Source organism: Salmo salar, chromosome 10 (assembly GCF_965601325.2).
Source record: "Salmo salar chromosome 10, fSalSal1, whole genome shotgun sequence".
NCBI classification, from domain to species: Eukaryota; Metazoa; Chordata; class Actinopteri; order Salmoniformes; family Salmonidae; genus Salmo; species Salmo salar.
In genome coordinates this window covers 120,622,501-120,635,720 of record NC_138300.1, presented here as the reverse complement: position 1 = coordinate 120,635,720, position 13,220 = coordinate 120,622,501, and the positions used below count along the sequence as shown (strand labels likewise).

The window sequence follows — 13,220 nt, the reverse complement described above, 5'->3', positions numbered from 1 at the left end:
CATTGTAAACAAAACCTATATTTATCTGTTTATTTTACTTTCATACATCAACTACTTGTACATTGTTACAACACATTTGAAATGTCTATATTCTTTTAAAACTTTTGTGAGTGTAATGTTTACTAATGTTTCACTTGTTTGTTTCCTTTTTCTTTATCGTCTATTCCATTTGCTTTTGGCAATGTAAACATTTGTTTCCCATGCCAATAAATCCCCTTGAATTGAATTGAAATTGTGAGAGAGAGAGAGAGAGAGAGAGAGAGAGAGAGAGAGAATAAGAGAGGGAGAGAGAGACTAAGCTATCATTTCGAAGTCAGCCTATAGAGACAGACGGGCGAGAAAACAGTACTATCGGCCTCTGGTGTCTACTCTGCTCTGTAGTGGTGAGTTAATCTAGAACAGAGAATACGGGGAGGGAGCGAGACGGAGAAAGAGAGAGAAGGAGGGGGGGGGGGGGGGGGGTGGAGACTGGCTGGGCTGACAGTGAAAAGAGAGAAAGTTGGAGAATCACATGGAAAATGATATTCTAATGGAAATCCCAAATAAATAAATGAGAGGAAGAGGAGGAAAAATAAAATATGTGGAATGGGGTGAAATACTTTACTGAAAAGAGAGTGTGTTTTTGAGGTAGAGAAAAAAGAAAGATAGAGAGACAGAGAGAAAGATAGACAGAGTGAATGGTAGAGAGACAGAGACAGAGACAGAGACAGAGACAGAGAAAGAGAGAGAGACAGAGAGAGAGAGACAGAGAGAGACAGAGAGTGAATGATAGAGAGAGCGGGATATGGAAAGAGGGGGTTAGTATGGAGACAGACAGAAGGGAGGGGGACTAAGTGAGAGGGAGAGCTGAGAGAGACGGAGGGAAGGGAAGAGCTAAAGGAGGGGAGGGAGGGGTGATACTGGGTGAGAGAGGAGGAGATAGGCTGGATAGTGGATGGAGAAAAAGACAAAGAGAAGAGTGAATAAGCTGGGATCTCTCTCTTCTCTCAGAGAGCTCTATGTCTTGTATGGTGGAGATAAAGAAACCAACTGATGCAGGGCGATAAGACAGGTCTCTGGAGAGAGATGGATGGGTGCTGGGTGGAGTGATACAGTGGGATAGATAGAGAGGGATAGAGAGGGAGAGATAGAGAAAGCAAGGTGTAGAGAAAGAGGAAGAACAGAGAAAGCTGGAATAGAGAGAGGGAGTGAGGAATAGAGAGACGGACAGAGAGAAAGAGGGAGAAAGAGCTGGAGAGAAATCGCAGAATGATAGACTGACTGACAGAAAAAATGGGAGGAGAGCGCTGTAAGAGAGAGAAAGCGAGGGGGGGAGGCCAGCTCATAGAGCGTACAGCACGTGTGGAGCTGAAAGAGAGAGAGGGAGGGGTGGGTGAAGGGGAGGAGAGAGGGAAGCAGAGGGAGGGGGAGAGGTATTTAAACCGTGGAGCAGGACAGCACAGACTAGCTCTGAACTCCCACAGAGTAGACGGAAGAGAGGAGAGAAAGAGAAGAGAAGATAAGAGAAGAGGAACATAGTAATCAGAGTGCTACAGTCTGCTTATAGCCAGCCCCACACACACATATATCCACACACTTCCACAACGCAACCTCAGCCATCCAGCTGGACTTTCTTTCTCCAAGTTGACTCCAGCCCTCAAGCCATCTGGAGCTCTATCTGTGACAACCTTTTCCACCACGCACCACCACTCTCACTCTGCTCCTCCATCTCTCCCTCGTTCCCACTTTCCCTCGTTCTTCACGGGGGGGGATGGCACGGGCCTCTTTCGGGGGTGCCCTCGGCTGTGCCCTGCTGGCCCTGGTGTTGGCGGCCGGTATGGATTTGGGGAGTCCCCCTGTGGCAGGCTTCTACCCCCACTTCAACCCTTTCTTCTTCCTGTGTACCCACCATGGGGAGCTGGAAGGGTCCGGGGTGGCAGAGGGAGGGGGAGAGGTGCTCCTCACCCTACAGATCGCTGGGGACCCCAGCCACTACACTCCGGGACAGGAGTATCAAGGTAAGTTAGGCTGCCCACAGCACACCCCACAGTGGTAGGGTACACACCCAGGGTAAAATGATGTGAGTGTGTATGTGTATAGCCGGTGGAGACTGATTTTGTTATGTTTGATCATCTTGTGTGTGTGTGTGTGTGTGTGTGTGTGTGTGTGTGTGTGTGTGTGTGTGTGTGTGTGTGTGTGTGTGTGTGTGTGTGTGACCCGCTGTGTGTGTGTGTTACCCCGCAGTGTTTGACTGTGTGTGTCTGAATGTGAAGGATCATTTTTTTTGCATGGCTGATATCAGTCATTATCTTTATTAAGTTAAGAATAAATAGTTGTGTATCTATGGAATAACATTTTAGTGTTTTTCAAGCAGATTTCTTGCTGGCAATTCCTGAAAAATGTGGGGCATGTTTCCAACAGATGGAAGGAGAGGTCACTTTATGGTTGGCTGAATTTAGGTGGACAGTTGGATGTAGACAGGTCACTTTATGGTTGGCTGTATTTAGGATGGACGGTTGACAGTTGGATGGAGAGGTCACTTTATGGTTGGCTGTACTTAGGAGGGCAGTTTCCACAAGCATGGTTACATATGTTAAATGGTTACATATGTTAAATAGGAATTACGTTTGTCTGCTTTGTTCCACGGTTTGTGGTTATTTTGTTGAATTTGTTTTGCAATTTTATGAGTCGAATTTGAACAAAAGAATTTCGTACTATCATTCTAAATCACTATTAATCTTAATTGTTATATTGTTATTACTTACTTCCCAGTAAACCGGGAACATTCTCAGAACATTATCTAAGATTCCCATGAAGTTTCATTTATGGTTTTATGTAACGTTAGGATGATCACATCCCAAACACATTCAAAGAATGTTTATGTTAAACAATGTTTGTATAAAACATTTAACCTGATGTTGCGAGAATGTTCACAGGAACACATTTCGTCTGTTCTTCAAAGGTTTCCAGAATGTTTCATGAGGTTGTGGGAATGGTTTGGAGGGAGCATTGTGGGGACATCAACAAAAATATATGTTTCCATAACACAAAAACTGTCCAGTTGTGCAGATGATTCTACATTGAACAAAAATATAAACACAACATGTAAAGTGTTGGTCCCGTGATTCATGAGCTGAAATAAAACATCCCAGGAATGTTCCATACACACAAAAAGCTTATTTCTCTCAATTTGTGGGCAAAAAAAATGTGTTTACATTCCTGTTAGTGAGCATTTCTCTTTTGCGAAGACAATCCATCCACTTGACAGGTGTGGCATATCAAGATGCTGATTAAACAGCATGATCCTTACACAGGTGCACCTTGTGCTGGGGACAATAATAGGACACTCTAAAATGAGCAGCTTTGTCACGCAACACAATGCCACAGATGTCTGAAGTTTATATTGAGCGTGCAATTGGCATGTGACTGCAGCAAATACGTCCAACCGGCCTCACAACCGCAGACCACGTGTATGGCATCATGTGGGCGAGCGGTTTGCTGATGTCAACGTTGTGAACAGAGTGCCCCATGGTGGCGGTGGGGTTATGGTATGGGCCCCATGGTGGCGGTGGGGTTATGGTATGGACAGGCATAAGCTACAGACAATGAACACCACTGCATTTTATCGATGGCAATGTGAATGCACAGTGATACCGTGACGAGATCCTGACGCCCTTTGTCGAGCCATTCATCCGCCGCCATCACCTCATGTTTCAGCGTGATAATGCACGGCCCCATGTCGCAAAGATCTGTACACAATTCCTGGATGCTGAAAATGTCTCAGTTCTTCCATGGCCTGCATACTCACCAGACATGTCACCCATTGAGCATGTTTGGGATGCTCTGGATCGACGTGTACGACAGCGTGTTCCAGTTCCTGCCAATATCCAGAAACTTCGCACAGCCATTGAAGAGGCATATGGCGGTCACACAAGAGACTGACTGGTTTTCTGATCCACACCCCTACCTATTTTTTAGAGCCTAATGAATGTATTTAAATTGACTTATTACTTATATGACCTGTAACTGAGTAAAATCATAGAAATTGTTGCTTTTATATTTTTGTTCAGTATACAAAGATTATTTTTTGGGGTGCAAAAGACAATCACATTATGTTGCAAGAATGTTCCTAGAACACATTACTGTCTGTTCTTTAAAGGTTCCCAGAATGTTTCTTTAGTTTGTGGGAACATTGTGTGTATATAACAAGTGATAGGTTCCCAAAACACTAAAAACTGTCAAGTTGTGCTGACATTCAGACAAAATTTGTATCAGGGTGCAAAAAAAAAACATTCCTTTGATGTTGCAAGAATCTTGACAGAACAGCCTTTCTGAGTTCTTTAAAGAGAAATCTCACAAACGTTCCACTTAATATTTATCATCTTCGGCAGTATCAACGTACAGAATGGTAAAATTGTACGTTTCTGTTTTTATTTTATTTCTATTTTTTTAATTTAACCTTTATTTAACTAGGCAAGTCAGTTAAGAACAAACGTTTTCTTTTACAACGATGGTCTACTGGGGAACAGTGAGTTAACTGCCTTGTTCAGGGGCAGAACTACAGATTTTTACCTTGTCAGCTTGGGGATTCGATCAAAACTGCTCAGTTAAAAAGATGCAGGAAAATAAGTGTTTCCAATGACATCATCGGTCTGCGTCATGTGATTTTAACCAATTATGAGTAGGCATTGTCTAGTAATTGTCTACTAATTGGTTGATGATGTCATTGGAAACACTAATCTTCCTCTCTCTTTTTAACTACAAAACATAGCAACGCGCAATTTTCACATATGTTGACGTTTGGGGTGGTGTTGGAGATTATGAATATGAAGTTGAAAAATGGTGACATTTCCCTTCAAAGGTTCCCAGAACATTTAGTTAGGTTGTGGGAACAGTGTGGATACATTACAGGAAGTAAGTTCCCAAAACACAAAATATGTTCAACACAAAATACTGTACCTAATATTACCACAAATGTGTACCAGATTGGAATACATCCCCATTATGTTTCTCTTCAGATTTAATTAGGGATAGGCATTCCGTCAATGGGACAGTTGATCATGCAGCGCCTTGTGTCACGATCACAGATTTTAGAATAACATCAAATGTTGGTACATATAAGTGTCTTATAACGGCTGAAAGCTTAAATTTTAGTTAATATAACTGCGCTGTCCAATTTACAGTAGCTACTACTCTGAAAAAAATGACATGCTATTGTTTGAGGAGAGCTCCTATCAACAAAACACTTTTTTCACCGCGATAGGTTTGATAAATTCACCTGTGAAGGTGAAATGTGTTCTTACATTCTGAAATCTTGCTCTGATTTATCATTCAAAGGGTCCCAGAGATAACATGAAGTGTCGTTTTGTTAGATAAAATCTCTTTTCATATCCTAAAAAGGTCCATATAGCGTGCACGATCGATTTTGTATTTCCACTCGTTCAATTTGCAAAGGAAGGAATCTGTGAAAATCTAACCCTAAACGTTGTTTCAACCAGTCAAATCACGTTCGTATGTATTCCTCAGAGATCCTAGAACGTAACCAGACTTCACTATATCATTAGGGGTGTAGTATATCCTACAGGAAACCAAATTTGGTCAGAGAGCGACGCCTTCATGGCACGCCGATGACGCGGCTGGTCTACACTTGATGGACTCTAACTTTGTCAAATAAGCACCAATCGGAGTCAAACAAAGATAGCTAGATAGCCAATGAGCTGGGCTTTACGGGAAACACTGTATCTGTCGCAAAATGTAGCTGCTAACCTTTTCCGACATCATGCCTTTTCCTTTTGGAGAAAAATTATAAGAATATTCAGAGTTATGAAGTTATAAAAACTGTTTGTTTTGCAAATGTTGAACTTATAATATGGCTAATACTGGAAAAGCTAAGTCAAAGTCCAAGTATACAGATTTGACGATATTCTTGCAGAAAAAATGTCATATGAATGCAAATGTCTCCTTCATGATTTGCACAAATGTACCTTGGTGACTTCACACTAAATGTCATGTAGTTCGCTCATATTTCAAGTTATCCGTCTGAAACTTTGCACATACACTGCTGCCATCTTGTGGAGACCATCGGAATTACAAAAAATACTTAAGTAGGTAAGTCAGTTAAGAACACATTGTTATTTACAATGAAGGCCTACACCGGCCAAACCCAGACAACTGTGCAGCACCCTATGGGACTCCAAATCACAGCTGGTTGTGATACAGCCTGGATTGGAACCAGGGTCTGTAGTGACACCTCTAGCACTGACATGCAGTGCCTTAGACCGCTCCTATATGTATGTATTGGCATTACATATAGGCACACATTTTAATTTCATAGGACATTTGAACAGCATTGAATCATACAATCAGGAAATCCATGCTCCTACGAGTGCTGATCTACGATCACTTTTGTTTTTCAGATCATGAAAAATAAGACAGGAGGAACCATGTCGTTTTAAAGTAGAAATTATATTGGGTGCATTTTCTGAAAAGTTTAACAGTCAATTTTTACACAATTTTTTTTCTTCTTCCAGTTAGTCTCTATTCTGTATTTCTGACTGGATTTATAAATCTGGATGAAATTAAGACATCCTCTCTTCAAATATCTGAGCCAAAATGTCACTGTTTTCTTTATTATTATTTTCTTGTACGTGCTTCTTTTAAATACAGGCTCAGGACTTTCACAGTAAATAAGAAAACAATCTCAATTTCAATCAAAACACATACAAATTCATGCAATAACAATTCTGAAAAATTATGATACATAATAAACAAAACCAAATTAATGGTTCAATGGAATTTATTGATTTAAATGTCCAATGCATTATTTTATCTGAATATCAAATCATTTATGGGTAATAATGAAGTACCTTACTGTGATTGTGTTCAACAATAAAAGCAATAAAAGCGCAATAGCAAATAGTAAAATAAAAAATACAGTGTTAAAAGAACACATGAAGAGGATGGGAACTTCGAAATTATTCTGTGTCCTGATTGGCCATATTAGACTGACAAATAACACTAAGCTGCAGCTCTCCTTTGGTGGCATAAAGGGTTAATCCAAGTACAAATACCCTGTTTTAGGTCAGTTAGGATCACCACTATATTTTAAGAATGTGAAATGTCAGAATAATAGTAGAGAGAATGATTTATTTATTTATTTCAGCTTTTATTTCTTTCATCACATTCCCAGTGGGTCAGAAGTTTACTTACACTGAATTCGTATTTGGTAGCATTGCCTTTAAATTGTTTCACTTGGGTCAAACGTTTTGGGTAGCCTTCCACAAGCTTCCCACAATAAGTTGGGTGAATTTTGGCCCATTCCTCCTGACAGAGCTGGTGTAACTGAGTCAGGTTTGTAGGCCTCCTTGCTCGCACACAGCTTTTTCAGTTCTGCCCACACATTTTCTATAGGATTGAGGTCAGGGCTTTGTGATGGCCACTCCAATACTTTGAATTTGTTGTCCTTAAGCCATTTTGCCACAACTTTGGAAGTATGCTTGGGTTCATTGTCCATTTGGAAGACCCATTTGCGACCAAGCTTTAACTTCCTGACTGATGTCTTGAGATGTTGTTTCAATATATACACATAATTTTCCATCCTCATGATGCCATCTATTTTGTGAAGTGCACCAGTCCCTCCTGCAGCAAAGCACCCTCACAACATGATGCTGCCACCCCCGTGCTTCACGGTTGGGATGGTGTGCTTCGGCTTGCAAGCCTCCCCCTTTTTGCTCCAAACATAACGATGGTCATTATGGCCAAACAGTTCTATTTTTGTTTCATCAGACCAGAGGACATTTCTCCAAAAAGTACAATCTTTGTCCCCATGTGCAGTTGCAAACCGAGTCTGTCTTTTTTATGGCGGTTTTGGAGCAGTGGCTTCTTCCTTGCTGAGCGGCCTTTCAGGTTATGTTGATGTAGGACTCGTTTTACTGTTGATATAGATACTTTTGTACCTGTTTCCTCCAGCATCTTCAGAAGGTCCTTTGCTGTTGTTCTGGGATTGATTTTCACTTTTCGCACCAAAGTACGTTGATCTCTAGGAGACAGAACGCATCTCCTTCCTGACCAGTATGGCAGCTGGTCCCACGTTGTTTATACTTGTGTACTATTGTTTGTACAGATGAGCATGGTACCTTCAGGAATTTGGAAATTGTTCTCAGGGATGAACCAGACTTGTGGAGGTCTCCAATTTTTTTCGGAGGTCTTGGCTGATTTATTTTGATTTTCCCATGATGTCAAGCAAAGAGGCACTGAGTTTGAAGGTAGGCCTTGAAATACATCCACAGGTACACCTCCAATTGACTCAAATTATGTCAATTGGCCTATCAGAAGCTTCTAAAGACATGACATCATTTTCTGGAATTTTCTAAGCTGTTTAAAGGCACAGTCAACTTAGTGTATGTAAACTTCTGACCCACTGGAATTGTGATACAGTGAATTTTAAGTGAAATAATCTGTCTGTAAACAACAGTGAGAATAATTGCTTGTCGTGCACAAAGTAGATGTCCTAACCGACTTGCCAAAACTATAGTTTGTTAACAAGAAATTTGTGGAGTGGTGGAAAAACGAACAAACCGTCAAACATTCTTACAACATTATAGGAATGTCCTGTGCAATTTAACTTAAACATTGTATGAATGTCATCACAGCTGGATAGTTTTAGTGCTTTGGAATCCTATCTCTTGTCATATCCCCATAATGTTCAACAACCTAAAGAAACATTCTGGGAACCTTAAAGAACTGACTAAATGAGTTCTGGGAACCTTTAAAGAACTGATTAAATGAGTTCTGGGAACCTAAAGAACTGACTAAATGAGTTCTGGGAACCTTAAAGAACTGACTAAATGAGTTCTGGGAAAGTTCTTGTAAGATCAGGTGAATGTTTTTTTTCACCCTAAAAAGAAACATCGTAGAATCATCCGCACAACTGGACAGCTTTTTTGGGGGTTTTGGAAACATATCGTTTATGATGTCCCCACAATGTTCCCACCAGACATTTCCCAGAACCTCATGAAACATTCTGGGAAACTTTAAAGAACAGATGTGTTCTTTAACAGATGTGTTCTAGGAATGTTCTTGCAACATCAGGCGGATGTTTTATACAAACATCCTATAATAATCTGGACAGATTTTTTGTTATGAAACATTTGCCGCGACCAACATTTTTTTCTTTGGACTTTCACTGAATCAATTTTGGTTTGCTGGGATGAGATACGACTGTTTGGGACTGTTGTGTGTGCTGTGTTTGGATTTAGTAGAATTGCTGGCTGTGACACTGCAGAGCTGTTCCGTGTTGTGTTTGTGTGGGGCGGGTGGATGGATGGATGGATTTAAACGGGTGTTTATGTAAGTATTGATGCAGAGTGAAGTGGGACATTTGTTATGAGAATGAGCTGATGCCGGAGATAGCTGCTAGCTGGTGTTTTCTGTGTTGTGTGATCCCGCTGCCCCGCTCCTCAGTGTGTAGGTGGCTTTATATCCTCAGGACAAACTGACTAACGGAGAGATCACAAAAACTGAATGAGCGAGAACAAGAAGTGAGGGAACGAAAAAGAAAGAGAAAGAGAGAGAGAGAGAGAGAGAAAGAGGGGGAGGGAGAGAGAGAGAGAGAGAGAGAGAGGGGGGGGAGGGAGATAGAAAAAGAGGGAGGGAGAGAGAGAAAGAGGGGGAGGGAGAGAGAGAGAGAGAGAGAGAGGGGGGGGAGGGAGATAGAAAAAGAGGGAGGGAGAGAGAGAAAGAGCGAGAGGGAGAGAGGTTTGAATAACTTTAGTGGATGGATAGAGGGGATAGGTTTAAATAATTAGCATTAGACATGTGCTGCAGACAGGGATGGGGAAGAGGAAGGAGGGTGTGGAGGGAGCTATTTAAATCAACTGGGGCTGTGTGTGAGATCGGAGTTGAGAAGTAGGAGTAGGGGAGATTTAAATGACAGTGTGAGCTGGTTTGAGCTGATCAGATACGGGGATATGGGGACGGGGGTTGCATGTTTTGGCATATTTTGACAGCTCATTGTGGGTAGTACTTGGATTTGGAGGAAAGGGGTAAGCCAAGAAGATGGAAGCATAATGGGGAATGAGATAGTCATAGGTTGAGGCTTGGTAGTCCTTGTGCACTTAGGATGAAGTGTGCACGCTTGCCTGATGAAGAGCAAAGGACAAAGATCTTTATTTCCTCCCAAATGTGCCCCCCCCCCCCCCCTTTGAGAAGGCTTTGAGGAGACTCCTATGTTAGGTACATCTACAGCTCATCCCTTGGCAGTAGTACCTGTGGATTACTAGCCCACTGACACCCCAATAAGATCAAATACTGTATGAAGAAATGCTATAGATGGAAGGAAAGTAGTCTAGAAACCTACCAAAAAAAAAACATTTAGACAGCAACAAATTCAATCCCTTTTAGACAATTTCCTGGAAAAACATTTCACTGTAATAGCGAAGGTGTAAATTTGGCAGTAGAAAAACAGTATAATTGACCTTTCAGCTTCCCTATCAAATCAAAACATGTCAAGCAGACAACCTAAGAAAATGAAAAAACGATGACAAAATGGTTTGATGAAGACTGCAAAAACCTAAGAAAGAACCTGAGAAGCCTATCTAACAAAAAACATAGAGACCCATAAAATCTGAGCCTTCACTATGGTGAATCATTAAAACTATACAGAAATACACTACGGAAAAAAGAAGGAACAGAACATCCGAAAACAGCTCAATGTGATTGCAGAATCCATAGAATCTAACCACTTCTGGGAAAATTGGAAAACACTAAACCAAGAAAAACATGAAGATCTGCATATCCAAAATAGGTAAACCACTTCTCCACTTTTTTGGCCTTATGTCAAAGAACAAACAGCAAAAACATATACATGATCAAATACAAATCTTAGAATCAACTATTAAAGAATATTATATTAAACAAATTCCCATTGGCTATACTTAAACTATTTAACATCATCCTTAGCTCTGATCACCCCAATCCACAAAAGTGCAGTCAAATTTGACCCCATAGCTACATTTGTTTAACCTTTATTTAAATAGGCAAGTCAGTTAAGAACAAATTCTTATTTACAATGACGGCCTAGGACCAGTGCTTTAACTGCTTTGTTCAGATGGCAGAACGACAGATTTTTACCTTATCAGCTCAGGGATTTGATGTAGCAACATTTTGGTTACTGGCCCATCACTCTAACCACTAGGCTACCTGCCACCCCCATTGAATGAACTACAGGACAAAATACAAACCTTCCAACCCAAAAAGGCCTGTGGTGTTGATGGTATATTAAATAAAAGTTCTGGCATCTACCCCAATATTTGGAACCAAGGACAGATCACCCCAATCCACAAAAGTGGAGACAAATTTGACCCCAATAACTTCCCGGAGATTTGCGTCAACAGCAACCTTGGGAACATCCTTTAAATTGTCATTAATAACTTATACATTTCCTCACTGAAAACAAGGTACTGAACAAATGTCAAATTGTCTTTTTAGCAAATTACCGTACGACAGACCACGGATTCAACCTGCACAGCCTAATTGACAAACAAACAAACCAAAACAAAGGCAAAGGCAAAGTCTTCTCATGCTTTGTTGATAAAAAGAAGAAGCTTTGACTCAATTTGGCATGAGGGTCTGCTATACAAATTGATGGAAAGTGGTGTTGGGGGCAAAACATACAACATTATAAAATCCATGTACGCAAACAATAAGTGTGCGGTTAAAATAGGCAACAACAAAAAAACACACATATTTCTTTCCGCAGGGCCGTGGGGTGAGACAGGGATGCAGCTTAAGCCCCACCCTCTTCAACATATATATCAACGAATTGGCGAGGGCACTAGAAAAGTCTGCAGCACCTGGCCTCACCCTACTAGAATCTGAAGTCAAATGTCTACTGTTTGCTGATGATCTGGTGCTTCTGTTACCAACCAAGGAGGGCCTACAGCAGCACTTAGATCTTCTGCACAGATTCAGTCAGACCTGGGCCCTGACAGTAAATCTCAGTAAGACAAAAATAATGGTGTTCATAAAAAGGTCAAATTCCCAGGACCAAAAATACAAATTTCACATAGGCACCGTTACCTTAGAGCAAGAATTATAGCTACCTCAACTTAATCGTCAGCACCACAGGTAACTTCCACAAAGCTGTGAACAATCTGAGAGACAAGGCAAGAAAGGCCTTCTAAAATGAACATACAATTCGACATCCATATTAGGATGTGGCAAAAAATACTTGAATCAGTTATAGAACCCATTGCCTTTTATAGTTGTGAGGTCTGGGGTCCAACCAACCAACCAACCAACCAACCAAGAATTAACAAAATGGAACAAACACCAAATTGAGACTATGCATGCATTGGGACTCCAGAGTGGTGCAGCGGTCTAAGGCACTGCATCTCAGTGATAGAGGTGACACTACAGACCCTGGTTCGATTCCAGGCTGTATTATAACCAGCTGTGATGGGGAGTCCCATAGGGCGGTGCACAATTGGTCCAGTGTCGTTTGGCTGGTGTAGGGTGTCAACGTAAATAAGAATTTGTTTTTAATGGTGTTTATTGATAGGTTTCATTCTCCACAGCCTGTATGGATGAAATGAAATACAGTAATTGTTTTTCTGACCTGACCTTTATAGCTATCTCTCCTCTCATCACCTCCCGGTAAGATAATGCAGTTTTTATAGACTAAGTGGAGTGATCGAGATACTGCTGGAAGAAGAAGATGTGAAAGAGAGAAATGAACACACACGCAGGCATGCACTCACGCGCACACACACACACGCAAAAACAGCTCTTTATTTTGGTCATCTTGAGGCAAATGTAGTTTTTTCTCTTTGTTTTCATAGCCATTTTTCACTGCGCTGAGTATTGAGACTGTTGCACAGCTCCACGTCAGCTACAGATCCAAGTCTCATGTTTTTCATTTTTTCAATCCAGAGCTGTGGTTCTAAACATAGATAACAGGCACAGTAAAACCATTCAGAATGAGCAGAGTACTGCTTCTATACTGTACCTGAATTGTACCTGTTTTAACCCCTCTCTGACTTCCTGTTTTAACCCCTCTCTGACTACCTGTTTTAACCCCTCTCTGACTTCCTGTTTTAACCCCTCTCTGACTACCTGTTTTAACCCCTCTCTGACTACCTGTTTTAACCATCTCTGACTACCTGTTTTAACCATCTCTGACTACCTGTTTTAACCCCTCTCTGACTACCTGTTTTAACCATCTCTGACTACCTGTTTTAACC

The 13,220-nt window shown here is 41.1% G+C and overlaps 1 protein-coding gene across 1 annotated transcript in view; it reads left to right on the top strand.

Annotated features, from left to right (window-relative positions):
- The first annotated feature begins 1,356 nt into the window (after nucleotides 1-1,356).
- LOC106561737 (reelin) overlaps nucleotides 1,357-13,220 on the top strand; it is a 308,794-nt gene continuing 296,930 nt past the window's right edge. Inside the window, exon 1 of the mRNA XM_082957441.1 lies at nucleotides 1,357-1,997. Within this exon, the coding sequence (XP_082813567.1) occupies nucleotides 1,751-1,997 (247 nt within the window). The 5' untranslated portion in view covers nucleotides 1,357-1,750. The remainder of the gene's footprint in view (nucleotides 1,998-13,220) is intronic.